This window comes from Macroventuria anomochaeta (assembly GCF_010093625.1).
Source record: "Macroventuria anomochaeta strain CBS 525.71 unplaced genomic scaffold BU25scaffold_48, whole genome shotgun sequence".
NCBI lineage: Eukaryota > Fungi > Ascomycota > Dothideomycetes > Pleosporales > Didymellaceae > Macroventuria > Macroventuria anomochaeta.
This window is the reverse complement of record NW_022985409.1, coordinates 197,682-224,534: the sequence shown is the minus strand read 5'-3', so window position 1 is coordinate 224,534 and position 26,853 is coordinate 197,682. Positions and strand designations below refer to the sequence as shown.

The 26,853-nt window shown below is 52.1% G+C and overlaps 11 protein-coding genes across 11 annotated transcripts; 3 read left to right on the top strand and 8 right to left on the bottom strand.

Moving 5' to 3' along the window:
- Positions 1-4: 4 nt before the first annotated feature.
- BU25DRAFT_218828 (uncharacterized protein) lies at positions 5-814 on the bottom strand. Its single transcript, XM_033701292.1, has one exon. It carries the CDS (start codon positions 623-625, stop codon positions 62-64), a length of 564 nt encoding a protein of 187 aa, XP_033556288.1. The 5' UTR covers positions 626-814; the 3' UTR covers positions 5-61.
- A 2,582-nt stretch (positions 815-3,396) lies between these two features.
- Positions 3,397-4,855, bottom strand: BU25DRAFT_481170 (uncharacterized protein). Its single transcript, XM_033711083.1, has 2 exons — positions 4,158-4,855; positions 3,397-4,110 (listed from the first exon to the last, which is right to left on the bottom strand). The coding sequence occupies exons 1-2, from the start codon at positions 4,443-4,445 to the stop codon at positions 3,838-3,840; spliced, it is 561 nt and encodes a 186-aa protein (XP_033556287.1). The 5' UTR covers positions 4,446-4,855; the 3' UTR covers positions 3,397-3,837.
- Positions 4,856-5,176: 321 nt separating this feature from the next.
- On the top strand, positions 5,177-5,481 carry BU25DRAFT_463215 (uncharacterized protein; the record flags this gene model as incomplete). Its single annotated transcript, XM_033710587.1, has 2 exons — positions 5,177-5,303; positions 5,384-5,481. The coding sequence occupies 2 exons, from the start codon at positions 5,177-5,179 to the stop codon at positions 5,479-5,481; spliced, it is 225 nt and encodes a 74-aa protein (XP_033556286.1).
- Positions 5,482-5,541: 60 nt separating this feature from the next.
- On the bottom strand, positions 5,542-7,718 carry BU25DRAFT_353134 (uncharacterized protein; the record flags this gene model as incomplete). The annotated part of the gene is made up of 2 exons (XM_033703437.1): positions 5,542-7,558; positions 7,645-7,718. The coding sequence occupies 2 exons, from the start codon at positions 7,716-7,718 to the stop codon at positions 5,542-5,544; spliced, it is 2,091 nt and encodes a 696-aa protein (XP_033556285.1).
- A 608-nt stretch (positions 7,719-8,326) lies between these two features.
- On the top strand, positions 8,327-9,481 carry BU25DRAFT_353089 (oxidoreductase domain-containing protein; the record flags this gene model as incomplete). Its single annotated transcript, XM_033703433.1, has 3 exons — positions 8,327-8,660; positions 8,713-9,111; positions 9,162-9,481. The coding sequence occupies 3 exons, from the start codon at positions 8,327-8,329 to the stop codon at positions 9,479-9,481; spliced, it is 1,053 nt and encodes a 350-aa protein (XP_033556284.1).
- A 1,483-nt stretch (positions 9,482-10,964) lies between these two features.
- Positions 10,965-12,750, bottom strand: BU25DRAFT_415608 (uncharacterized protein). The gene is made up of 3 exons (XM_033707573.1): positions 12,653-12,750; positions 11,473-12,606; positions 10,965-11,419 (listed from the first exon to the last, which is right to left on the bottom strand). Exons 1-3 carry the CDS (start codon positions 12,704-12,706, stop codon positions 11,051-11,053), a joined length of 1,557 nt encoding a protein of 518 aa, XP_033556283.1. The 5' UTR covers positions 12,707-12,750; the 3' UTR covers positions 10,965-11,050.
- Positions 12,751-12,891: 141 nt separating this feature from the next.
- BU25DRAFT_403418 (uncharacterized protein) lies at positions 12,892-17,518 on the top strand. The gene is made up of 4 exons (XM_033705078.1): positions 12,892-13,044; positions 13,145-13,383; positions 13,502-13,675; positions 16,060-17,518. Exons 1-4 carry the CDS (start codon positions 12,913-12,915, stop codon positions 17,183-17,185), a joined length of 1,671 nt encoding a protein of 556 aa, XP_033556282.1. The 5' UTR covers positions 12,892-12,912; the 3' UTR covers positions 17,186-17,518.
- Positions 17,519-18,456: 938 nt separating this feature from the next.
- BU25DRAFT_353179 (uncharacterized protein) lies at positions 18,457-18,689 on the bottom strand (the record flags this gene model as incomplete). Its single annotated transcript, XM_033703445.1, has 2 exons — positions 18,457-18,555; positions 18,615-18,689. The coding sequence occupies 2 exons, from the start codon at positions 18,687-18,689 to the stop codon at positions 18,457-18,459; spliced, it is 174 nt and encodes a 57-aa protein (XP_033556281.1).
- Positions 18,690-23,835: 5,146 nt separating this feature from the next.
- Positions 23,836-23,997, bottom strand: BU25DRAFT_353142 (uncharacterized protein; the record flags this gene model as incomplete). The annotated part of the gene is made up of 1 exon (XM_033703438.1): positions 23,836-23,997. One exon carries the CDS (start codon positions 23,995-23,997, stop codon positions 23,836-23,838), a length of 162 nt encoding a protein of 53 aa, XP_033556280.1.
- Positions 23,924-24,467, bottom strand: BU25DRAFT_218637 (uncharacterized protein). The gene has a single exon (XM_033701291.1). It carries the CDS (start codon positions 24,301-24,303, stop codon positions 24,019-24,021), a length of 285 nt encoding a protein of 94 aa, XP_033556279.1. The 5' UTR covers positions 24,304-24,467; the 3' UTR covers positions 23,924-24,018.
- BU25DRAFT_218636 (PLC-like phosphodiesterase) lies at positions 24,468-26,816 on the bottom strand. Its single transcript, XM_033701290.1, has 2 exons — positions 26,771-26,816; positions 24,468-26,707 (listed from the first exon to the last, which is right to left on the bottom strand). The coding sequence occupies exon 2, from the start codon at positions 26,465-26,467 to the stop codon at positions 24,632-24,634; it is 1,836 nt and encodes a 611-aa protein (XP_033556278.1). The 5' UTR covers positions 26,468-26,707; positions 26,771-26,816; the 3' UTR covers positions 24,468-24,631.
- Between the last annotated feature and the right edge of the window lie 37 nt (positions 26,817-26,853).

Sequence of the window (26,853 nt, the reverse complement as noted above, 5' to 3'; positions counted from 1 at the left end):
TCAGCACTCCGTGTGGATACCTCAATACTGGATGATTGAGCATTACGGACACTACTGAGAATTAGTGCAACTGTACAGTATCGATAATTCGCCTTGCAATACAGACAGGGAACGACGAAAATGACGGACATACGGGACAAGGGTCATCACCATCTGGAATGGTCGCTACTGTACAATGTAATGCACGACTACTTCTGGCCGACACAATTGCGGCCTTATTTCTTATCGACCTTCCTTTTTCGTACATCGCGTCTTTCGATCTGAATAGCGGCCGCCTCCGACTGCGATGATATCTGACGATCAACTTGAACAGCATTATATCCAAGCTTGGTAGTCCTTGCGTTACCTGCCTTCGTGGGGGGCAATTGTCAATATACACTCCCCCGCAGCGATGATTCGACTTCGGCTGCGAGCACTTCACAACGCGCCGACTGCACACGAATTGAATTAGAGACAGATTGTAGCTCGACCAGCTTTCGAATCGTGTAAGCTCGATATCTTGAGCCGTCGGAAAATGTCGCCAGTTCACCGATCTCGGTATACAATGCCTGCATAAATATTCTACGAAATCAATAGTTATCCACCTACTACAAGCAAGCGCTCTTTCCACCCAGCAAGCACACATATATTGCAGTGTTACGCACGCTCGCAAGCCACACGCATCACAGCAACCTGATCAACCTTGACTAACGGTGATGAATCGAGGGCATGTCACCAACGGTCCGGGTCGTTTACCGGTATTGCACCAATGAGGAATTAGCACGTGGGTGCGTGAAGCACGCGCTTGATTGTTCCTCCCTTCCACAACCCTTGTCATCGTCAACGGCAAGCAAGACAAAGCGGAAACGAAGCACCCATGTCCTTGACATGAACAGGCAATGTCTTCCAAAAATCCCGCCAGGTACCTGCATGTTACGACATTGCGCACACCCTGCAATTATGATCAGGAAACCACACAACACAAAGCGGACTGCAGCCCGCCCACACACCACCTCCTTCAATTCTACTGATTCAATTTCCAGCCCGTGCTCCGGGCAATATCCAGCACCCTTGCAAAGTTCCCGAGGCACAACCGGATATTCTGATTGGCCCGCGAAAAAGATTTGCATGTGAAATCTCGCACGGGCGCGCTGCGATTCAAGGGTAGGCTTCCGTGCGGTAAGGCCAACGCACGGGCACCTTCGTGAAGGAAGACAAACGCTTGTCCACCTTAGGTCTGGCGTGGGCGCAGGAGTGCAGCATGCGTCACTGCACGAATTCACCACACTGCAATGTGAAGGAGTAGGCAATGAAATGGGCTCTTGGCCTCAGAAGCATGCGTTCGATGCAGGAGGTGCAAGCTTGAGTGCCGCACATTCTTTCTCAACATCATCACTGCCACGACCCGCCCGAGCTTTGTTGGGCAGGTAAGGCTCATCCAGCCCTGCTCATCAGTGATGACCTTGATACCGCGCACTCAGAAACAACACCATTACGGTTCCCATACCCTGCACAACGGCAGCCACTCCCTGTCTCACATCATGCGGACGGACAGGCAGCCAGGTCCACACAATCCTCCCAGAATTCCAGAACTTCCACGACTTGCTGAGTCATGCAGCCGCCGAGCAACACCCTTCCTTTCCCTCGATTTGCGGACGTCGTTTGCCGATTCGAGGCAGGCTGCAAGTGCAAACTAGGCTGATCTCGGGGGGTCTTGGATGGACATTGAAGTAGCGTTTGATCCTCCTGGAATCTTGTTGTATGAAGGGGATTGTGGGGAGGTGACGAAGCAATACATCGAACTGTTGCAGAAGGATTCGTTAGGGAGTCGATGTTGTAACTGTGGCTGCACTGTCTCCACGTTTCATTGCCACTGTGGATGCGGTGTCGACCATTGCCTTGAGCCCTATGTAACAGTCCTCTCGACCTTTCCTCGACCTCCGCCTAACGTGTACCGAGCCCTCGGGATATCAATGCATTGCCACCTCTATTCAGTAACCGACAGAGAGAGCTGCTACACGACTCAGACAATCATACCATGCCGCTGGACTTCACACACCATGCTAGAGAAAACTTCACCAAGATGATAGTCGCAACACACATCAGCATCTACCGGTTTCCTATCTTAGTGTCCCGGATCTTCCAAGGCGACACACGACAGTTTATCCTGAGCTCGATTCCACCCCATCACGCGAGACATCGGCGAACGCACGTTCTGAACCCTGCGGGTACCTGACCCCATCGTCCCCACTTTGCCGAGACATCAGGAACCTGACGTGCGGACCAATGTGGATTTGGCAGTCGCAGATGCCAATAGCCTGAAACATATCCTCTTACATTGTCGTATGATGTCTTCGGTATGTTCGGGAAGATAGACGCGACGTGCGAGTGTGAGAAGTGGCATCGGGCCGAGGGGATGGAGTGATGTGATGTCGGGGAGAGCTTGACCGAAAGTGCTTTGTTAGCATGACGATTGTGTGTTATTGATACCAACGGGCCTTGTTTGTAAGTAGCTCCATTGAAGTCAGACCACGTCTCTGAAAGTGTCGAGATGCTGAGAATGGGCGCGAATCATCGCAGCATTCCTAGGTCATTACGGCGAACTGGTCTTCTGCAAACATGTGCAATAAGCCATCAATCTTATTCGGGCCCTGAGGTTTAAACACTCATTCGAGGCTGAGGTGGCCACGGTCATGTCCTACCATTTTTTCGGAGAGGAGAGGCTGTACCTGGTCTCTATGTCTTTCATATTGTTATTGCACTTCACGTTATTCATCTGCGCTCAGTATGTCTATTGAGTTGTCTTCTGCGTAGCTGTTGGATGCCGTTTCTTCTTCTTCTTCATCACAAAAGGTACTCTAAGTCCTTTGGATACAATTAGGATCGGCCTGCTTCAAGGAGCTTCAGCTCGTTTGCTACATGGTCCCTGTTGGCATCCTCAAGGTTGCGCTCGAGGTAGTGTCTGTAGACATTCTGCACAAAAGAGCACGAGCAGTCAAGAAAGTTCGTCATCACATCACTCTTCTCTTCTGTGTCAATATCTTTGAAGCCGTGTCGGTGAAGATTGACGTCACTGCCTAGTCGCTCTTGCCTTCACTTCACTTCGCGTCCCGTGGTCAGGCTTGGCGGACTGTTTGCACAACAATATGCCCCTACCAACACCCTCCCTTACCTCCACGCACCATTCGCTCAAACGCCCGCGACTTCGCCCCAAGCAGACTCGATTGACGCCACGTCCTAATATGACGGTAACGTCACCACCTCGAGCGGCGGCTCCGCATCCCACCGAGAAGCTACCCGCAGAACTCCTCGAAAGTATACTTCTCGAAAATGTCCGCGGGGTCACAGCGCCTATGCATCACAACAATGATTTCAAAAAGGTCTTCCGTTGGCACGAACAACATGATTATAGTGAACCGCCACAACAACGATGTTCGCTTTCTTCCCGACTTCTAAGCTACCCATCTGATCCAAACCCAAAGCCTTTGTTCCATTGATGGTAGCGAACTCGAGGACCTGGTATGTAGTGACCAAGCCAACTTGTTCGCGGACGCCGCCGTGAAGGGTGGATGCCAGATGCATCTCGCGAAACATATCGTATGTGTTGTTGCACGGCGCACCATCTGTGCCTAAAGCAACGTTGACGCCCGCGGCTAGCATGTCCGGTATTGGCGTTACTCCCGAGTTGAGCTTGAGGTTGCTTGTTGGGTTATGCGACACCGTGCTCTTGCTTTCATAGAGGATGTCGAAATCGCCTGTTGCGGAATCTGGGTGCACGCAGTGTGCGAACACGCTCTTGGGCCCTGTCAGCTTGGCGGTCTGGCAGAGCTGGAAGGGGCTGCAGTCGTAGGAATTTCGCTAGATAGAGAGGCCTTTGGGCGCTTCGGCGCAGTGCATGATGAGGCCGATGTTATGACCTTGAGCTGCTTCGCCTATAGCGGTATGTGCAAACACAAGAGATCCTCGCGGTTTGCCTGCAGAGAACCACATGTGTATACGATCGTCGTAGGAGCCATAATGCTGCTGATAAGCTTTAGGTGCGCTAGCGATCGACATAAACTCCACATCGCGATCTCGGGCGTCTTTGAGACTCAAGTCGAGGTTTCTTTCAACAGCTTTGATTAGTTTGCCCTTCAGCAAGTCAGAGATGATCGGTAGACGAGATATGCGGGCTTAACAAACAAGCTCTTACGCGTCTCTTCCGCGGCTCTCATTATATTCTCGAGCCCACTTGGATACGTTAACACGGCCTCGAAAAAGCATGTTGTTCTAGTCTTCAACATCTCCGCAACTGTAAGCATAGCTGCTGTGTAACCATCTTCTTCTGCATAATTGGCTTTCAAGGGCCAGATGGCGTCACAAAGCCAGCTGTGGAGCGGAAGATCCTTGGCTAGGTCGCGCAACAATGATTGCGCCAGATGTGCATGTGTGCATGTGTGCATGTGTGCATGTGTGCATGTGTGCATGTGTATTGATCAAGCCTGGAAACGACAATTCTGTTCGTACAGTCGATGATCTCAGTTGTATCATCAACGCTTGAGATCAAAGTGTCGGTCTTGTCGACGGTGGCAATGCGATTATTGTAGACCAGGAGTGCTCCGTCAAGGAAAACATCTCGATCTTTGTTGACAGTGATTATGGTAGCATGGGTGAAAAGTCGCGAGTTCCCCTCGCCAGCGGACTTTTGTATCATATAAGAAATGCACTTGCTCTGGACCTGAATGAGAGTCGGTGAAGGACGGTCCACTTGAGTCGGCTGAGCAGCCGTTGCTGTCCGCAGGTTTTTCGAAAAAGAGTGTAGAGATCCAACTGTGGTGATAATTTCGTTGACTTCACACATGCAATGAGAATCCTGTAGCCCCGGAACATAGTGTGGGTGGACATCGGATTCAGAAAGGGCTCACTGGTTCCACAATCCTGCACGGCCGAGTCCTCGGACTGAGCGTTTCTGCTCCATTTCTTTTGTACCTGAGTTACTGAGGTCGATGGATATTCAAAGAAGTAGAGACGCTTTCAGATTACAGTGTCGTTGCGGTACACCGCAGCGCCGCTGAGCACCTATTTGGAGATAAGCGGGGAAGGTGAATCGTAACGACGTAGGAATCGTCCAGGGTCCTCGCCATGAGTCTATATATGGTCTGTATCTTGGTGAAAGTGAGCTCCTCATTTATCAGCGAAGCGATTCCGTAGCAACAGTATGGCGATGGACTCGAAGTTTCTGGAGGATACGAATACATACTCGCCATCTACCGGCCAGGAGGAAACGATCGGATGGCAGGATGCCTTTGTGGAGCTGAGATATGCTCACGGCGAAGGACGGCTAGGTAGGTGACTATGTATGCACCACGTCTCACATTTTCGTCTTTGTTGATGACTCGCCGGGACAGGTTCATTCTCACAGTAGCGCCCGGTATTGGCTTCATGGATATCTGTCTGCCAGACTGGTTCTCCTCGATTCTCACATACGCCGGGCCAAATCAAAGCTTGATTGGTATCAAGTAGCAGGCAGATTCTGAACCGTGGCGTCTCCCTTCCATTTCTGGCCGAAGATTTAGATGGGTGTCAGAACTGGAATGACAACAGATCATCGAACAGCTCTTGAGGTTCAAGTGTAACATCAACTGGGAAATGATGAAAAGACGCGTCCCATCTATTGTCTTCTGGACTGGCACCAAGCCTCGTTATAGTATGTACTGTGCTTTCAACTGTTAGATCCGGTTGAGCCGGGCGTGAAGTATCGTGAATTTGAGTCGACATGCGCGTAATCTTTGCCGGCCTAAAGTAGTCGGTCTCTCCGACATCGCGATGTCTCTTGCCTAAGCCACGGAATGACCCTTGTCGAACCTCCTTTTGCAAAGTAGCTAAAAGCTGTGCACCACGGGCAGCTATCTTACTGCCCTGGAACTTCTTCAAATAGTCAATAGTATTGTTCATCATGGCCGTGTACTGTTCAAGATCATCTTCTTTGGGGTCTCTGTGGGCGGTGTCAAGACTGAGCACTATGCCGGCCGCCACTGAGAAAGCCTGCTCAATCCAAAGGACCGGACCGTTCTGATCATTTGTTGACAGAGCCTCCTTCAGAATAGTGTTTGCTGCGGCGACGCATGTCCGACGAGTGAACGAGAATGCCGTATTCGTGAAAGATAAGCCAAGGAACCTACGGTGTATCATGATAATTTTGTGTGCAGCGCATATAGCCAACGATCGTCGAGCCCAGCCAACCCAGACTGGCCAAGTCGCATCGATCGTTGCGTTCGTGAACAGAAACGTTGGCATCGATGCAGTCGCAAGCTTCCGCATCTTCTCGTCATACTTGAGAACTTGCTCATATCTAGTGAACAACGTATTACACCCCGAGGTTGCGTCAAGCAATCGCGGCATGAGTGCCGCGATCTCGTATCGATAATTGCAGTAGCTCGATTGCGTTGGAACGGAGTGAGGCTGACACTCAAGGTCGTCGTCGTTGCAGTTCATGGGCTTGTCGGTCGTGATGAAACAGGGATTTAGTGAATAAGATTCGGAGAATGGGATCTGAAACCAGTCCTGTGTACAAAGCTGATTGAAAACACGTCGTCCAGCCTCTCTTTGACGCAATTGCTCAATAGAGACAGGTTTTGTCTCTGTGCTCAATCGGTGCAAGCCGAGACTTTGCGCGATCCGTCCAGCCGAGGACAGAAGGACGGACTGACTGCTGGATCTACCCAATATGTGGGCAGCTATGGTCAAAGTGGCGATCGCTTCAACGGAGTGAACGGTATGCCTTTCGATGTAGTGGCCTGTGTTGAGACATAAGACAGACGACTCGTACCAATGCAGAGCTAAAGTCGAGCTCTCGGTATCCATAAACCCCCACGAACGCCGAATATCAGGGGGTGCACAAGCCAGGCTACCCGTAAGGATCGCGAACAGAAGTGCCAGCCATTGTACATCCAGATCAGGGTGTCGTACACTTCTACGGTAGCTGTCCAGGAACTTGTTCAGATCATTGTTGAAGATCCATGACGAATAGGATCCATGATACCATAGAATGTACGTGTCGTGGTAGCTGACAAGCTGGCGGATTTGGGTCCGGTCTGGTAGAAGTGTCTCGAGCAGATCAAGGGCTGCATGCTTACTGCTCTCGAATATGGCATTAGTGACGCTGTAATCGTTCTCTTGTATCAACAGGAGCTGACTGGGTTGCTGCGGCATCGTTCCATACTCGACATCTTTGCTACGGCCCCATGCGAGAAACTCAAGGACTGTCGCTGCGTGTTCATTATCAGGCGCAACAGAACCCAATGCTTCATGAACGGGACTGTTCGTGACATGCTGTGGGCGTGCTCGACCATGGGCTGGGGTAGAGTTTTGTTCCAACTGATCTGGTATCTGAAGCGTGTGCGGAGAAGGCTGATGCGGAGAAGCTGAGCTATTGATTCGCGCGCCTTTTTCGTGACCTGACAGTTGGGCCTCCAGCTGACTTACACGATCGAGCAGAGTTCGAACAAGATCATGAGATGCTGTCGATTCGCCATCTGCATGTGTGTTGACTATGATAGCTAAGCCGTCATCCTCGCGAGTACAAAGATAGGCATAGCCTCTGCACCCCAGTCAGTGACTACTTGCGTAGAAAACTGCAGATATTACCTTTTGACGCAAGTGCTACATGGTATGGTCTTGTCGCACTTGATCTTGCGTCGATAGCATTCGGTGCAGGTCAAACGAAGCCGTTGGCCTCTGGCCTTCGATGATTCCCCCATTGAAGCAGCGAGAGATGATCAGTCTTTGCGTGGTCGCATTGGACTTGCGACGCGTGACAGCTTCGGATACCAACACGTGTGTGCCTGTGTAGCTAGCGGCCTTCACGTGACAGAAGTTACGTTGTGACCTCTCTGCCGCCGTGTAGATCTGCTCAGGCGCGTAAGTCGATGCCAGACATGATGCACAGCGCGCCTTGATGATTGTTGATGGCAGAGGAGGTGCGGCCGAGATAAGTGGAAAGCGGAGATCTCGGCCGCCCCTGTCAATGTTTATCACCCACACTAGCGTGCTTTCCCCACTACCTCCGCCGGGCGTGATTGCAATCACCTCACTTGCCTTCCGGTCCAACACGCCTGTCAGCGTAAGGTAGATCTCTACTCGGTAGTCGCCAATATGCTCGGCCGCTTACCGCGGGGTCAGTGTTGGCGACATGCTCAAACCCGGGTGGCCTTCAAATCCCTCGTATTGACATCGAATGCAGCTACATGGACATGGCTGAGTATAAGAACGAGTAAGTGCAGCAGCCATGAAGATTCACAAGTCTCTCACTTACAATTCTGCTTTCCCCGGTAGCTTGCCTAGTGACCCTGGTCTAAAAGCTCTTGCAATGGCACCTACCGAATATGTCGACCGTCCGGTGCCAACGATCTCACTCGAAGACTTCGACGATCGTATCGATGCGATAACCAAGGAGCTAGTCAATGCAGCAGAGAATGTTGGCTTCTTCTGTGTCATTGACCACGGCATCTCATACGAGTCCGTCGACCGAATCTTTGATCAGTCTGCTCGATTTTTCAGCCAAGATGACAACGTCAAAGCACAGGTTCCTTTCTCTCCGCAGCACAATGCTGGGTGGGAGAAGAATTCGCAAGTACGGCCTTCAACTGGTGTGGCTGACCGCAAGGAGTCTTATCAGATGCAGTTTGGAGAGGGAATGAATGGTGAGTACCAAGAGACGCCACTCTTGCTTGTCCATCACTGATCAAAGTCAAGGTCGATGGCTTGCAGATGAGGCTCTTCCAGGGTTTCGAGAGGAGGCCCTCAGCTTCATGCAGCAAGCACAAAGTGTTAGCGAGAAGCTCATGATTTGCTTTGCACGGGGCCTCGGCTTTGAGAATGATTACTTCGTCAGTGCACACGATGTCAGTCGTCCCGAATCTCAAACAGTGTGTCGGCTACTGCACTACTTCGAGACACCAGAGCTGCCAAACCCAACCGGTGAGGTATATCACCGAGCCGGAGCACACGCAGATTGGGACTTGTTGACTCTACTGTTCCAAAAGGCTGGTCAATCTGGTCTCGAGATTTGCCCGGGCCGAGAGCTATCTACATCTTTCGGTTACGGAGACGCTTGGACAAAAATAGAGCCAGATGTTCAGAAGAACGCCATTGGTGAGTAAAAGAGAATTCCATGGCTGCTGTCCTTACTTACCACGGAACAGTCTGTAACGTTGGCGATCTTCTTATGTCCTGGTCAGACGACCGCTTCAAGTCAACGTTCCACCGCGTGAAGGCACCTTGTGAGCCCGGAGACTACTACGGTGAGCGTTACAGTATAGCCTTTTTCAACCAGCCATGTCGAGATGCGCAGATTCAGGGTCCATTGAAGAAGTACCCTCTGATCACCGGCGAAGAGTTTACTAGGGATGCAATGAGCCGCAACTTCAAGAGTCTGAAAGAGAAGCTTCAAAACAAGGAAGAGGTAAAGTCCAGAGAAGCTTCGAGCATCGCCGTCATGTCGCAGCTTAGTACAATGGCCTAGCAACGGAGATGCCAGGACTAAGAGACAAGCAGGGAAATCGAAAACGTACATTCAAGGAGGCATTCCCCTTATGGGAAGCGTCGTAGTAATGTTCGCAGATGATCATGATGCCTACAGTATAATCCATGTCGCATTTTCTTATCGTTTCGAGCTCTATGTTGCCTACAATACGTTCAGACAGTTTGAGGAAGGCGAGATCGTCGAGAACTGCCTGGGTAAGGATCTGAGAAGCAACAGCATTTGGGTCATCGTGACGTTGCTGCCAGAACTCAAGGGCCTAAAGCGTCGATGATTTCTTCCTTGGCAATCCGGACAACCCTGTCGGTCTCAAAGTCAGGGTGTTGAGCTAACCACCCACGCAAGTGTTTAAGCTTGTTGAGCCCATGGAATCAGTCAAGAGCGTTCATGAGGGGAACGCGAAACTTTTGTCTGAAGTCCTGCTCTTCTTGCGATTGGAACATGATCTTCGCGATGAACATGGAAGCTGCAGCCTTAACGCAGTAATTACGGGTTGACAAAAGACAGGCGACCACGTTTGGGGTGGTATCAGGCGAAGTGTTCAGAGGGTTAAATGATGGAGGCATGTATGAGGCGCTTTGTTAGTGCCAATTGACACGTGTGACCTGTTGTGAAATCGTACGCGTCCTTGCGCAGAAAATGTTCACAGTGGTTGACAGCGAAAACGAGACGCTTGAGCACTCCAGACTCGTACTCGAAAATTCCAGCGATATCGTGGGTACCGGAGATGTACAACGTTTCCACGCGCAAAATGGACGAGGCGGCGACGTGGGCCTGCTAGATATTCACTAGGCTTCTGCCGACAAGGACATCGAAGTGTGTGGTGCAGGAGTCCCACTTCCTGAAAGCTCCAGCTTCCCAATGGTGAACAAGGTCCATCGATAAAGCACGTCTGAGTTCAGTGTACGACTCTTGCGATGAGCCTCTCTTGAGTCTGTCCACTCGGCGTGCGGGAAGGCCCATCATTGCAATTGGCCGGCTTTGTCCAGCATGCCAGAAGCCAAGCCTCGCGGCAGCCCAGGCTATGCAGATATTGCTAGGATCTCGAGTAGTGCCGAAATGCTTGTAACCAGAAGTTATATATGTAGTGTAGGTCGATAATACTGCGAGAGGTGCCCTCGTCGTAGCATATATCAACGAAATACAGTGCAATGCACACGTGTAGCTTGAGGTCATTACTTGTCACATCGAGATCATTCCTGTCAGAAGAGCAGTGCGGGCTGCCTGTTCAGCTTGCATGCAGAACTACGAATGACTTCCGACCTTAATGTGTATCATCTGCTTGATGGTGGCAAGGCAATGATCTTGGATGATTGTGGATGGTCACTCAAGTGTTCAGTGAGGTGTTAGCAGGTGGATAGACTGACCGAGGGCCGGCTCTGTATAGCTGGAACACCCCGAGAACATCGGGAATCCTTGGACCTCAAGGTTGGTTAGCGTGGTTGTGGACAAAGTTGGACAGGAGAACATCATGATGCATCTTTGGTGGTGTTGTCGTGCTCTGTGATGATGCCGGTGAACAACCTTGAATAGCCTTAGTGAGTCTTGCAGCTAGACCTCAAAAGCTACTAGCACCCTCCGATCCCACCGCTTTTCCCAGACCTCCTTATACACTACAGCAGGGACCTCACGATGGTGGCGAACTTTGACAGTAAGCCGCCCGCGTAAGCGTGTAGTATCGTAAATCAGCTCTCTCAATCGTGTTTCGCGTCCGCTCTCCCATCGCCAAAAGCGAATGCTAAGTGTCTCAAGCCCCGAGTCTGGTTGGTCTACAAAGGTAGTCCACAGGTGGCAAATTGCGCAGTGGGCGTGCTTGTTGACGTACATGAATAGTGAGCACTCGCTAAATGGTGCTCGGATGGACAACTGAACATTGCGCAGTGATGGAAGAGGTGGAACAAATGAGAAATGATTCGATTCCTATTCAAGTCAGTAGGTGAATCAGTCGATTGCTAGAGTGCAGCGTTGCTTACACCCCATTGATAGCCTTCGCAGTCAGGACACCGATGGTAGCTTCGGATATCAGGAAAATCCATATCTAGAGATCGCAGGTTCGAGAATTTCCACAAGAATTTACGAATGTTGCCACAGTACACGGGGCCCTCAATATGTTCCTGTCTCGCCTGCAGGCTTAAATGACGAAGATTAGGTCCATGTACATCCGTTAGCATCTTAGGGAAGTCTGCGCGCAAATCCAAATCGTCGCAACGGAGCACCAGCTCTCTCAGTGAGGCAAGCGCAGCTACAAATTCCGAACATGCCTTTAGGCGGAGATGCGACGAGTCATCTTTGAGTGATGCGTATGAGATCTCCAGATTTGTCAAATGAGGCAGGCTTCCAAGGAAGACTTTGAAGAAGTTTGTAGGATTTTGCGAGCCAAGCGTGAGGTGCTGAAGTTTTTCGTTATCCATACTTGCAAGTAAACGCTTGCAATGGTCTTCATCGAAAGCGTAGCTCCTGCTGCGTAGTTTGAGTGACACCAGGGATGGCATTCTGTCTCCAGGCTCAAATGGAACCTGCAGACAGCCAATCACGGCGCCTTCCATTCGATCAGTATTGACATCGCGATGCGTGTCAAGGAGTAAATGGCGAAGACCGGAGAGTTGGAGCAGTGCTTGCTTGAGGGATCGAAACAAAGAGATGCTATCAGCGCCAGAGAGGTCTGTGCAAGGCACCGAAATCTCCAACCGATGAAGTTGTGCTGTGGAGAAGAGTGTTTGGTCGACTAATCTGACATTGGCGCAGAGCTGTGCTCTGGGGAAGCATTGCTGCAAGACATCCAGGATCCTTGGTGAGATCGGTGCATCACAACTCCAGCTGAAAGAGTCGAGCCTGTTGATATGACTGAGACAGTCTGCGATCAAGGCTACATTCAGACAGTAGCTTTTTTCGTCGCCCTGGAAGTTGATAACACGAAGGTCGCGAACATAGTGACATATCTTGTCAGACGCGTCTGTCAGTCGCTCGGCCAGTCGGTAGGTAATTTGTTCGTGAACTTCATCATCGATCAACAAAAGATTCCTGTGAGCTACAGCGTCGGCAAAGTCTTTCAAACGTAATGAAGTGAGCCGTAAGCTTTGAAGAATAGTAACTCGCTCCAAGTACAACTGCTTGCTGTCAGTGACCAATCAGGGCAATCAAAGAAGTGCTTACATAGTCGAGAATCAAGTACAACACATCGTCGTCCAGGTCCTCGAAACTAGTCATGATCGAACTCCGACAGCATACTGAAGACGACGTCTAGCCTATATATACACGTGAAGGAAGAGTTACAAGGCAGCCGCAGGTGATGAGGAAGGTGTTCCTAAGACAAGCTAGTCCGCATTCGGCCTTAGCGTCCGCCCGGCAAGTTCCACCCTCGAAGCTCATCATTGCAAGCTCCGTCACGACCACCGATAGCAACCCCACACACAATGCAGTCGCTTCGCAGGACAGCAGTAACTGCTGCCCGGACGAGCCGAACCACCCTCTCGCGCCAGACGCGCCGCTATGCTCACGACGAGCACGCCCACGGCCATGCAGCCCCCGCAAACGAGCCCTTGGGCGTACGTCAACCCACCCATTGCCCTTCCATAACGCGCTCTCGAGCGCTGTGCGACACCGGATGTTCGTGAGAGCGTAATCGCTAACTCAATTGGTACATAGAAAGGCTTTTTTTGGTCCACCATTTGGATCCCCGCCGGCATGGGCCTTTACCTCATTTCGAAGAACTCCGAGAGCGACCGACCCTTCCTTACCCGTCTGATGGACAAATACGCCGAGGCGGAGGAGAAGCGCACAAAGAAGAACGATATTCACGTACGCATGATTGAACAGGCTGGCGAGGATCGTGTCTTGTTCCTGAAAACCAAGCCCCAGGATCACGTTGACATGAGGTTCCCCGAGTACGTACCGACTTGAGGAACATCTACCTTTCCAGCAAGCCGCAAGAACCCGAGAAAATTGGGCACGCAGTGCTTCTGGTGAGCGACGGGGTACAGGAGCATGGCTAACATAACACAGGATCATGAACAACGGCTCTCCCTACAACGTCCCCGCCGGCAGCCAAGTCCCCATGACCTCCGTGATTGAGAAGTACAAGAAGCTCGCAAACGAAGACAATGAGCGCAAGCTCGAGGCGCTTGCCAACGACGAGATCAAGGGCGAGCAGCCCTTCAACAAGAACCACCTGAGGAAGTCGCCTTACACAGCATAAGTGCGGGAAATGAAAGGCATGGCTTGTGTATATACTGAGGAATGATATCCGTTTCATTTGTTCTTGGAATGACTGTGTAGTGTCTCTTACTTTCCAAGCTTGACATTCTCATCAGCTTCCCTCGCATCTCTCCTCTCACCAGAAAGATGCGACACTCCCCTCGACATCTTACCACTGTTCCTCGCCACTTGGATTCTCTCCTTCTCAGCATCTATAGACTTCCTCCCCCCGTCCCTCTCTCTGTCAATGACAGTTATTACCCGGAAAGTAGACTACTTGATTTCCAAGAACGTACACTTCAAATGGTCTCTGTCCGCTCCTTTTGTCTTCTTCAACCACTTGACCAACTCCTACATCCACCTCTGGTTTCTTAGGTCCAGAAAGCTGTCTCGCGACCTTCGAAAATGCAGAACGCAGCCGGGATCGAGGCGGTTGGATGGTCTGCGCCTCTTCTTTCATGTGGGCGATGGAGTCTAGCGAGTCGGTGGAGTCTCGACGCTGCATCGTCTCGCTTTCGTTTTGGAGGCGTAGGCGGGGTTGGGGAGGAGAGCGCGCGATGGAGGGGTGCGAGACGATGTATTCGCCCGGCATGCCGTTCTGACCTAGGAGGTAGGTGCGGTTAGGCTCCATGTTGATTGAGTGGTTTGGGAGAAGATGATACCTTGAAATGGGTCAGGTGGGAGGGTTGATATGGAAATGGGTTCAGGCAACAACGTTTGTAAGCTTGCGTGGAGTGGACCGATCAGGTATCTCAAGAAGTACAAAGTTTGCAGCGTTTGTTCACGCAGCCAGGTTCGTGGTGTTGCGATTGGTAGGTTGCTTGGAGCTTACGATGTTGCGTTGATCGACGAGTTTAGGCAGCTTTATACTTACGCAACACTATGATTTGGTCATGTACAGCTTCACCGATGTTCATGTTATGGCGGTATGAACCGGATATAAGAACGTCTTGGTTGCTGCTTGGTAATTGCTTGTGGCTCATACTTGCAGTTCACGTAAATAGGAGCGATGTTGGCAGGTAGACTGGCAAGCAGATTGAAAAGGGCGGTGCTTATCGCAGCGAGTCGAAGTTGCGCAGGTGATTTGGATTATGCAAAGTACACGAAAAGTGGTGGTCAGCAACCAACATATTGTATCAACGATTGGACTACTTCACAGGACAAGGTGAGGTACAATGCTCTGTTGCTGTGGGTTTACATGCTGGAGATAGGATTATAGTTGTCATCCGTCTGCAGCTACCGGGTTGATGTCGTCACACGTTGATCTCAACATCCCTCGATGAACTTCTAGCAGCCCTTTAACTAAAATCCTGGTCGATAGTACTCGCGATCAATTGTTTCCACGGATTTCCTCGCCTATTCAGGCGCTCGCATGATCTTCAGCCCTCGTTTCACCTGCCTCCAGCGACGAACCCTGAAGCAGTTCACGGCGCTTCGATGCTCAAAACTGATCGCTGATTCCAGGCCTGCATAGGCGCCGTGGCTCTTCGATGTCCACTGGGCAGTCGTCGTTGTCACTGAGAATTGATGACTGCAGGTCGTCAACGAGAGTTCTAATAGTATGCTGTAGGCACACGAAATTTGAAAATTGCCAGTCGCACACGTCACTGCTCGAAGGCTCGTTGCTGGGGTTGCGCCCCGCTTTCTGCAGAAGCGAAACGGCTACTCGGCGCTGATTGGCTGCGTGCTATTCACCATCAAGCATCACCTGAAGATGAATGTAGACTGCGTGAAGATGAAGGGCATCTGAGCAGCTTCTAAGCGGTACTCACGATGGCCAGGTCTCAGCCTGATGCAGTCTTGCTCATCAACTAACCACTAGCCACACGCAGACAGCAGCAGCAGTAGCAGTAGCAGCGACGGCGACAACAGCGACATAATTTTGAAGAAGCTAGCAAGCAAGCAAGCAAGAGTAAACGTCCAGGCGCGCCAACGCGTCGGTGGCAAGCAAGGTAGGTCGCGGTAACAATGTTTAATGAGTCTTGCTTTTCGTTGGAGAGGGATGTTCCTCGGCGACTGCTGTCTCAGCAACGCATTGCTTCTGCGCTTCCTCGAGTTTCATTGACCCGCAAGTCTTTCTGGCTGCGTCCCTTCTTTGTTCTCGCTGTCTGTCAAGATGTGGATTCTCACAAACCTACAGATGTCGGCGCAAGATGATCGTCAAGCTAAGCGGCGTCCGTTCAGCTTGCCCGCTGTCAAGAGGCAGGGACGAACCCCTGGCGCAACGCCAGCGCTAAGCCAGATCGGTGAGTAAGCGGCTTTCCTTCCCAAACACACGGCTTCGCATCACCCGTCGTCTTAGCTGCGCATAAACAGCTCTTATACTCACCACACTTGCCTATTTCTGCGCGCTTCATTCTTCGCAGCGCCCCATCGGTGAAAGAGCTTCGATGCTGGAGCTTCGATGCTGACATTTGTGTCCTTCCTTCAGCACCCCGACTTCCCGAGCTTAATTTCCGCATCGTCGCGCAGTACAGCAGTGGGAGTGACATGAACGGCACTCTCGGTACCAAAGACGACACCCACCGCACGAAAGCCGGCGCACCCATGTCCTACACATCACACCGAAACTTCTCTGGACCGCTGGCCGTCGAGAACCCTAATATGGCCGCTGCACCAGTCTCCCCAGTCTCGCCGGGCAACCAATGGGCTCGTCCAAACCCTCACAGCAATCCACAAAGCACACCGACCAACTCAAAGACCTCGCAATATATTGATAAGATCACATCAGACAACGATCGCCTACGGAGAGAGCTGCGAGCCGAGAAGCTCGCACGAGAGGACGAGGCCACACGCATCTCAGCCGCCAAATCGAAAGCCGAAGACTCTCGAGCAGAGCTACAGCACCTTCAGGTGCTTGCCGAGACAAATGCACGGGCAATTGAACGAAAGGACAGGAAGCTGGAGGAAATGAAGGCCACGCTCGACGCTGAGATACAGCGGAGGAAAGCGGCAGAGCAGAGGGCAGAGGAGGCACTCAAAATGCTGGGCGACACACGATCAGAGACACAGCGCCAGCTTGCAACCGCATACGAGATGAAGCACATGGCAGACACCCAACTCGAAACGGCGAGAGACGGCTTCAAGCGCATGACCGAAGGCTATGAGAAGAAGATCAAACACATAAGTGAAAGCATGAACGAGCTGCGACAGCAACGGCTCGAAGACGTCGACAAGATTAAGCGACAAGCAGTCGTCAGCGACCAACTGCACCACGAGATGTCACGAACCACACGAACCGAAGGCGCCCTAACAAATATGATGGAGGAGTACAAGAAGGAACACAGGAAAGAGATGGACCACATTGTTCAGGAAGCACAGAGACTCAAGTTGGCGCTGCCTGCGAAAGAGCGGGAAGCAGATCGGTTGGTGCAGTCGTTGGAAGAGACAAGAGACAAGATGAAGTGGGTCATTACGCAGCAGCAGCGCCAACACGAGCAGCGTCCACTGGAGCAGCGTCAACAACAGCAGCGACAACAAGGGTACAGATAGGTTAGGTCTCCAAGCTCGTCGCTGCACCCACCACAAGAAGAGAACATGAAGGCTATTGACACGAAAGAGGAAGAAGGGCTGTGGGGCAGATTCTTGATCACCAAGCGAAGGCATTGAGAAGGAGGCAAATAGCCCGTGTGTATGGACACACAATACGACTGTCACGACACATTTTGCATTAGAAATAGGGTCTGGAGAATACTCGGACAGGCGTTTACGGCATTGGGTGCAATGCGAGGCGCTCTGGGCATCAGGTTACGACTGGAGTTGAATGGCATGTTGCTTCCTTGCTTACTTCGAGTACATGGTATTGGGTGATCTGAGATACCCGCGAACATCAAGATGCTTTGTTTTCTTCTGCTCCGCTCGTCTCTTCCCTGCATCGTGCTCTCGTGCTTCCCTACCATTTTCCACCGTGCTTACTCGGCGCTTCAGAACCGAGCCTAAGTACGTCGCTGTACCTTCCTTTACAACACTCTTTCCCTCCATCGGCACCGGGACTAAGCGGAAACGATAACGCCAGCTCAACTCTACCTTCTTCCTCCGGTCGTCCTGCCTCCGTGTCCCTCGTCCATTAACCCTCCGCTACTCTTGAGCACCCTATGGCTCCAGGCATCTCGATCAGCCATCACTGCACTCCACCATACACTGATGCTTACTCTTACCCAGCACTCGCTATACGACCCTGTGAGTGGACCCACGCTGCCTCCTTCGTCTCATCTATACACGACTCCTCCTTTAACAATGCCCCCTATTGTTGAGAGTCCGGAGCTCACCAGGTGCTCCCTACCAGGGCTTCCACCGCATGGCTTCGTTCGCTGCCAAGGCCTTAACTGACACTTGGGTTACTGTGGGCAAAAGGAACGACCTGCAAGTCGATGGCATCAAATAGCAGCTCTTTCTTGCACAATTGCCCACCGCAATGGCTTTTGAGATACGGCACAGATGGGAGACAGAAGTGTGCGAAAAATGAAGGCGTGACATGAATCGTTTCTCTATCGTCTCATATCCTACAATATCAACTTTTGTCGTAAGCACGCGCTGCCACAGATGTTGCCACATCTAACTCCGATCCAGTGAATGCAAACAATACTCCGCCCGGGCTGAAATGCAGCAGATCCTTCAAATCATTACCAATATTCGCCGATGGATCCGAAGTCATGCAAGACCCGAGTACAAAGAAAACGTGTTCGTCCGAGGACTGGCCAAGAAGTCAGCGAAACGTCAAAAGTCGCACAGCAACATAGACATACCGGACAAGGATTGCCAGTCTAATTGACAGGTGTGCCACACTGTGGGCAGCATTTGCCGGGGATGACCCATACTGTATCTCCACGCTCCAGGCAGGCGGGGCAGCGACGACCAGGTACCTGTCACAGTCAGTCCTGGTATCCAGCGATCGAGACTGGACCACGAAAGGACAACATACCGGCATGGTGGTAATACCTTCGACTTCGTATATGCACGGGATAGCGAACCTGTCGATAGAAGAACGCAGGCACATTGCAGTTCGGTGTATCGAGGCAGAATCCGATAGAAGTCGGCAAAGAGGATCGAGCGTGCTTGTTATGAGCGAGTGACTGACGATGATGGTGAATGAAGTAGAGTTGATTGATGGAGTATCGACATGTGGGAGGATGGTACTTTATACGAACCGCAGCTGCCATCGAACCGCACCGCCTATTGCGAATCTGGTTCTGCACCCTGCAGCACGCACGCTTGTGGCGCCTAACCCTGAAGCACAATGCTGGGGTTGAGAAGTCATTTCCTCATGTACCTCCACCATGCGAAGGAAGAGGATCTTTGTGTATCGTCCTCCCGTGAGTCAGGGACGTTTGTACCTTGTGGTCCCACCGACTTTCGCAGAGCTTGCGGCCAGATACATGTCAACAGGTCCTGTCAATACAAGCGAAAGTGTCCAGTTGCTTTTCCCCCTCCCAGAACACTCCGGTATCCGACCGACGGCTGCAGGTGGAGTCTCTGAGATTGACAGGGATGTATCTGTGTTACCTGGTCCACGGAGCTTGTAGCCGGCGCATTCTCACATCTTCACTGCATCATTCGACAACCCTTACCGGCTAAACCTACTGTCAAACTCAGCTTGCGACTACACAGCAAATGCATCGTTGGGGCCCATTTCGAGTCTCGATGTATGATCGCCATACCAGTAAATGTGTATGTCTCACTGTAGGACCACCGCGATTGCTCCTCGGACGACTGCAGATCGTTCCAAGCCTTATCTGGATCGACCTGCGGTAGACTGAGTGGCTATAAGGCTGCAAATTCGATGAAAGATATCTATCACTTTCTCAAAGTTGACGCTAATGCAGCCACCAAACTACGCGACTTACTCCCTGCAAACTCCCTGCACGTACACAAGGGCCCCGCATTCATCGAATCAACCATCAACAGGTCTCCAAAGTAACACCTTGCGTTCAGACTGAGGTGCCGTTCGACGTTCACCCGATCTGAGTTCGTCCTTTGGGCAAGATCCATTTCGCTACATCTGGCGCATGTGCATGATGGTACCACAGGCTGCTCACTCGTTGTACCATGGACTTACAGTTTGTACAATGGTACCTCGATCTACCATACTAGTTGAGCTTCACAACAAAGACTCGTCATTTTGGCCAGTTTCGAGCCCCGGCGCATGTCATTGCGCACCCGACTACAGCGCATACAAACGGGCTGCAGTGAACGTTTCCATACGAACCGACGTTGACGCCCTGACCTTGCTAGTCTCGCTAGCATGACGGAAGCCAGTCCCGGGTCCGCGCGTAAACCACCCGCTTTCCCCGAGACATCTCTCCGATCGAATCTGCAGGCGGCAGATGAAACTGCTGTGAGTGTTCGCAAATTGCAGGTAAGCTTGCAGACGAGCGGGTCTTGAAGCGACTACAACCGCAATGGTGTCATTCCGGAAAGAAATGTTTCTATTTTGATCACCCATCTGTCGCACGCCTCACATCGGTGACTGGCAAACGAGCGCATCGGAGTTAGAATCAGAGGTTGCGATCAAATTAGCACGAATCGCTGATACCATGCTAACGCCTAGTCTCAGCTACTGCCACAGCACACATATTACTAGCCAAGTTCTTTCTCCCCCCTTCTTTACACTCAACCCGGTAGTTGGTACTGCAACTAATGAGCCGAGCTGACATGTTAGTGTCTTCCCAAGAGCCGGGTCTCTGCAGGACATCTACCAAAGTCTTAATGGTGACACGAACAACGATATCTTCTACAGCCCGACTATCTGCATATCCTCCAATCCCCTCGATCTAGACATGCAGACCGCTCTTCTGATATTTCGGATAGTGGAGTGCCAACGGTCCGATTCGATGTGCTATACGCTGGATTCGTTAAGACGATCTGTCCGAACGACATCGGCGTGTTTCTGCGTACCAGGCTCGTGGAAGGTGTATGGAGGAAACAACGAATGAGCGTCGACAGTTGCGAGCTAGTTGCACCATGAAACTGGCCTTGCGAACAACGTGGCGTTACCGTTCGCTAGACTCGGTAAGGCAAGGGCCGTTCCGTTCGCAAGACCTTACCTCGTAACCGAAATACACACCCTTCATTCACTGACCTGTTTGGCGAGAGGCAGCCACTCAGACGGTATCTCCATCTTTGGGCAGTCCGATCAAGCGCCTGGACAAACTATCAGCTAGCCTGAGATGAGCCCCCTTCACTTCATCGGATCGACTTGGAAGTCGGAGCAACGTTACATGTTCGAAGCAGTTGTCGGTGTGCGTCGTAACAACAAAAACGGCAGTACACTTTGTCACGCTCTATGCTTCGTCGCCGCGTCTTGAGATTGAAAGAGAGGAAGTTGGATGGCGTACATGCAGCTCGCCTTCGGACCCACACTTCCTGGAAGTAGTCAACAGTACCCGTTGTTCAGCACAAAATTCTCAGATAGCACGCGTGACCAACACACCAAGCTTCACGTCTTTCCCCATCTGGAAAAGGAGCTGTGATACTGTACGACAGCAGATGATACAAGATATCGAGAGCGAGGCTGAGTTGCACCACGCTTTCGTACCGTCCAGACAACATGGTTTGGCTGGAAGAAACATTGATTCGAGAATAACCGCTTCATGGTGATCCCACGGCTCACATGGTGACTGGCAGCTCAAGAGGTATCCGGATCTCGAGGGCACACAGCTTTTTTGCGACTCAAATGTCTTCAGTAGACTGCTGTTGGGCTGATCAGCCGTTACACTATATCAAGGGCTGCCGGGGCAGCTGAAGATTTCTCGGTTGTACTACCCCAGTTTTTCATGACACGACTCTCCTTTCAGGACGATAATCACAGTGTCGCTTGAGAGATACCTTTCAGATCTACCAGGTCGTATATGCGCCACATGTTCGCAACCGAGCTGACACTCAACGTCTAACAATACAGCTCACCCTCTCGTTCATGCTCACCGCCATGTTTAAGTTTCTTTCCACAACACTGGGTTCGGTCTTGTGCTACGAGCAACTGTGGCTATTACATGTCCGTCCAAAGGAGATAAACGCGATCTCCAATCGCATCCGCTCGACATCCACTTCGTTAAGTCGTTGTTGCCGACATCCATCTGAGGGCCGTCGTCATCCACTTGTTGAGATGTTCGTGTCACGCGCCATTCCAGCTCGAGCTACTTCGAAACGTTAATTCACTCATAGCAATGCAAGCTCCCAGCATGGACTGGCAGTCTTCCATCTTTGCTGGCGGAAGCGTGCAACCTGCATATAATCTAGCCCTACGGCCTGAAAATTAGCATCTCTGCCAGTTTCGGACAGGATCGCTCGGACAGCTGGATCGAATTGGGGCTAACAAATCCTTCCACTTTGTCTGTTAGTCTGTGAGAGGAGTGCGTCCGGCTGGTGCCACAACTGAGAAAGACCAGAATGCTAATCTTTGTCTTCTTAACATAGATTCGGTTGTTCGCTGGATCTACTTCCAGTCACATCGCCTTGCGCTACCATGGACAAACCTCTGGAGAGTCATCCTGCATCAATCTACATTGACTCGCGGCTCATGGCACCTTCGAGACTCAGACGCACGCGATCGTGGCGTACGGCGTGTACTGTTCTTGTGGAAGGCGAGATGCATGGCTTTGATCTGGGCTTGAGTGGCACTGAAGTCATGGAAGTCTCAATGAAAAGACATGGAGTCGCTGGGACTGGGGAGAGGCGCATCTAATGTGTTACGATTGACAAGTTGACTCGTATTCGAGATCGGTGTGCAGTTGCCGCGTCCTTCACCGCTCTGCGATATTAACGCTTTCGTGTGGCGCAGATCTGGGGGGCTGATCAACATTTGATCTGCGCTATTGATCACTAAACGACTACCAGGCCCAGAATGCCAGAATGGTCTGGGTTGGAGCGACGTCAGCCTTTCTGCTCACCTCAAGCGCATACAATCTTAGTTGCATGTGGAGGCACATACAAAAGCCTGACGACACTCTCAGCAAATGTTTTCGACTTGGAACCACTACCCCGGCTGCTCATCCATCTCACGTATCAATAACAGTTTGCTTCACGCAAACCCTTGCTTTGAATAGGACTCTACTCCACAGTGCATGCATTCGATCCTCAACATCCCTATGTACCAACCACGCTCTATTGAAATCCGCCTAGCACCTTTATTCCAGGTCCGATTGCCAAGCAGATGCAAAACCCTTGCCGCAGAAAACCAGAACAATGCCGTTTCTGCGCTCCCTCGCATCAACGTGACCGTCCCGACGCTCTTGTCGCTCACCTCGTATTTCTACTCGCGATGTACTGCCTTCTTTCTGCTCTTTTACATGCACACCATCGCGTCATCTTGGTCTCGCAAGGAGATGCCCCAAGGTATCGTGCGAGGGCTACATGCTGGCACGTGGCAATAGAGTTCTCAGAAGCTGCCACTTATGCAGCGACGTGTTGTGCAAAGTGATACGGAACGTTTTGGTGAACTTGGTTCGAGTCCAAGAGCGCGTGACAGCGAGAAGGGTGATGGGTTTGTTGTCGTGTGCGCCATCGTCGGTGTTGCTGTCTCACGGTTCCTGTTCCAAGGTCAGGACCGAGAGAGCATTGATAAGCCGATATGAACGCGCTGTCCATGTAGATACGAATCTCGTCATGGGGTCGATGCAGTGAAAACAGCATCGCCGGGGTCCAGCTCAAGGCGATGAATTTGTGTCAATGAGCAATGCTGGTCATGGTGGCTCGTTTGCAGGTAGGCTTAGTCTGAATCGATCATGAGGGACTTTGGGACGTTTGAGCAGTGAGTCTATGTATTGATACTGAACTCGCTATGTATGCTGATGATGCTATCCACAAAGATTCATCAAGTTGCTACTCTTCGCTCAAGTCATAACGGTGACGATGACGCGAATGATGTGGGTGCTGATGGTGTGGAGCGCACTGCCGATGGTCGTGGTCCGGATGTAGGAGCTGTGGAGTGCAATCTTGATGGTCATGCTGCTAGCGACGGTGGTGAGAGTCATGCCGGAAAGCTGTCCCTCTTGTCATCCTACGACCGCTTGGGAAGAACTACGCTCGCATCAGCATGGCCACCGTCAAGTCTCAAATGGTCTTGTCGACACGATGCCAACGAGAACGGTGATACAGTGCCCATGCCAAACATGCTAATGATAACACTTCTTGCGGAGTGAGGAATATCACGCCCGACTAACCGTCTTCCCAATCCTGACCAACAGCCCACCCTTTGTGATAACCCCATTGCTGTCGTAAAGATGCAGAATCCGCAGACCAGGCTGTAGGCGGTCCAGCCGGTAGCACGCCCATGCTGCCAAGTCGTCTGACAGCCTCTCGTCGTCCATGACCTTAAATCTACGATCTGATTAGCAGCTGCTCATCAGCGGATAGGGCAAGATGGGCAACAGTTCGTAGCGAACGCAGGCCAGGAAGAAGACGGGGGCTGGGTGTGACATGCAGCCACAGCAGGCATGTGGAGACGCGAAGGGCATGTGGAGACGCGAAGGGCATGTAGAGACGCGAAGGGCATGTGGAGACGCGAAGGGCCTGTGACAGATCGCGAAAAGCAAAGTCCCCGATCGTCTTCTCGCATCAAGAGATGAGAAAGTGATGAGAGCTAGCAGCGCCCAAAACGGCAATGCCGGCGACATGCATCACCCCTGCACCCCGGCCTGCCGCCTCCGCTGGCTGCATTGGTCGTCCGATTGCGGCTTGTGCTACGGATGAGTGTCTCGAAGCAAGCAGGTCTTGCGCGCGCGTGGAACGTCGGGGTTTGCATCCTAGCGCACGCTGCCATATCGGGTGGACGGGATGTACGGGGACGGGTTTTGGGACGCCGCCGAAGATTGTCGGATGTTGAGGGCAGGGGTGCTGGCCAGCCGCATCCTCTTTCCTTGGGAAACAAACGAAGCAACGAGAAAGAGCAGTGACAATGGGGTGAGATGAAAATGAGAGAAAGAGATCCGGAAGAGGGAAGGCCTACCTGACGAACGTCAACTCCTCAGTGACACCGTACACGCCGTTGAAGCTGACGACTTCCCGCCCGAAATCAGGATCGGTAGTCCTGTATGTTCGTGTCTTCTTCTTGTACTCCGCCTTGCTCCCCCGGCCATTCCCAGGAATGGGCTGTCCTTCACGCTCCTCATGCTTCTCAACATGCAGCTCTACCTTGATGTACGGCTTGAAGTCGCTCGGATCATCCTCCTCAGGCGGTAGCGGGATGTTCTGACCTGCAAGGAACTCGATGCTGAGGTCGAGGTTGTGATGTGCGATAGCGTGTTTCTGCGTAGGAGCCTCGCTGATGCTGCGGTACCCTTCGGGTTTGAGCACCCAGCCGCCTGTGCCGGCGAACATGGCCTCGTTCTGCATCATGCCACCATCCCAGCGCTGCCAGTTGAGAGCTACGATCTGCACGCCGGCGCGCCAGAACACGGAGGGATTGAGGTTGCCGGAGTTGATGCGGAGTCCTTTGGGGTAGGCACGCATGAAAAAGTGCTTGTTGTGGTGGAAGAGCACATCGGGCTGGGTCTCATGGACCTCCATGAGCGTTTTCTCGGAGAGAGAGAAGACATGAGTTGGTATGCTCGCTTCAGGTGCGGAGAGGCTCTTGTAGGAGTAGCCGCCGCAGTAGACTCCGAGTCTGGCCAGAGACTCGATAACCTTGGGCTTCGGTGGCTTCTTCTGGCCGTTGGGCAGCTCATCGTCTGATGCTGCTGATGATGCTACCGAGTTTGCACTGTCAGTCTTGTGTAGCTCCGGCGCTGGAGCCTGAAGGGTGGTAGGGTTCGCAGTAGGAGTGACGGCAGGCTTGGGGTGGCCGCGCTTCACTTTGACCAAAATCTTGCGCTCCAGTTCCTTCAGTGTGGGCAAGTTGGCGGTCTCGGCTGGTTGCGATGGATCGAGAGGAAGATCGACGAGCATGTCTCTCCAGTACTCGGTCATGAGCTCCACCATGATCTCCTGCTGCTCAGCGCTAGCGTGGACTTCAAGACTGACGATGAGAGGATGGCTCGATGCTGCGAATGCGTAGTCTCGGATGGTAGCGCACACCTCCCGGAACGTCATCTCGCTCGTCAAAGTGTAGCCGTGGTACACCTTGGGCTCGGCTCTGTACGCGACATCCCCTCTCCAGGGTGTCGCTCGCTCCTCGCCTTTGTACGCAGGTGCAGCCTCCCCCTTCCTCGGCTCCTCGTCCTTGCCGACTGACTTTCCTCTCAGCCGCATAGCAAGTCTCTCGCGGATGCCTAGCTTCGACTTCTCCTTGGGCACCTTCGCTTGTCCCAGCCTCTCGGCCTCGTCCTCAGAGCTCGAGCTCGAAGGGGGCTCGCCGTCCCATACATCGACCTCGACGCAACGGCATCCCCTAAGCAGCACGTTCTTGTACGCGTCGGTGCTCGATTCACTCGACAGCTGGTTGCCGGTCAAGTAGGTGTTGTGGCTGGACGAGATGAAGTAGTTGGAGATGGGGTAGGACTCGTCAATAGCTGGAGGCGGTCCCATGACATTGGCTGAGCCTGAGAGGAAGTAGTCGGCGAAGTGGGAGAAGGAACCGTCTTGCAGCAGCTGTGCATCTTCGCCAGAGCATTGCTGCTCCTGGGTCAGCCACTGTATCTGACCTTCTGGCGTAGCTAGGTTGTATCGCGTGGAGATCTCGTCGTAGATGGTCCGTAGGTACTTGACGACAAGTGGAGAGAGGGTGTCGACTTGGCGTGCTTTGGCAGCTGCTGCAGCAGTACCTCCACCCGCTTGAAGGTGTGGTTGGTCGGTCTTGGGCGCCCCCAGCTTGGGGTCCTTCGAAGCAATTTTGGCCTCCATTGTGAAGGGTAGGCCTGGAGTCGGCTTGGATGAGGTCTAGTGGGCGTGTATCTGGGTGGGCGTGTATCTGGGTGGGAATGTATCTGGGTGGGAGTGTATCTGGGTATGCGGGTATAGGTTGTAGGGAGGTGTGGAATTGAGGCGGTGCAGGTGTCTATCGTGGTAGGCTAACGAAGGGGCCCCGGGGTGACAGCTCAGCTCTGCTTATGCACGTCGGCACTGCCCCTCAACCAAGAGCGTCTGAGAAGATGCAGTCAGGGGCTAGGACAGAGTGCACCTTACAATGGGGGAGGAACTTCTCACCAGCTTCATGCACGCGCTGCGAGGTCTGAGAGCCTGGGGAGAAGCGTGAAGCAGTTAAGTTGTCAAGTGCGTGCGGGCCGCCG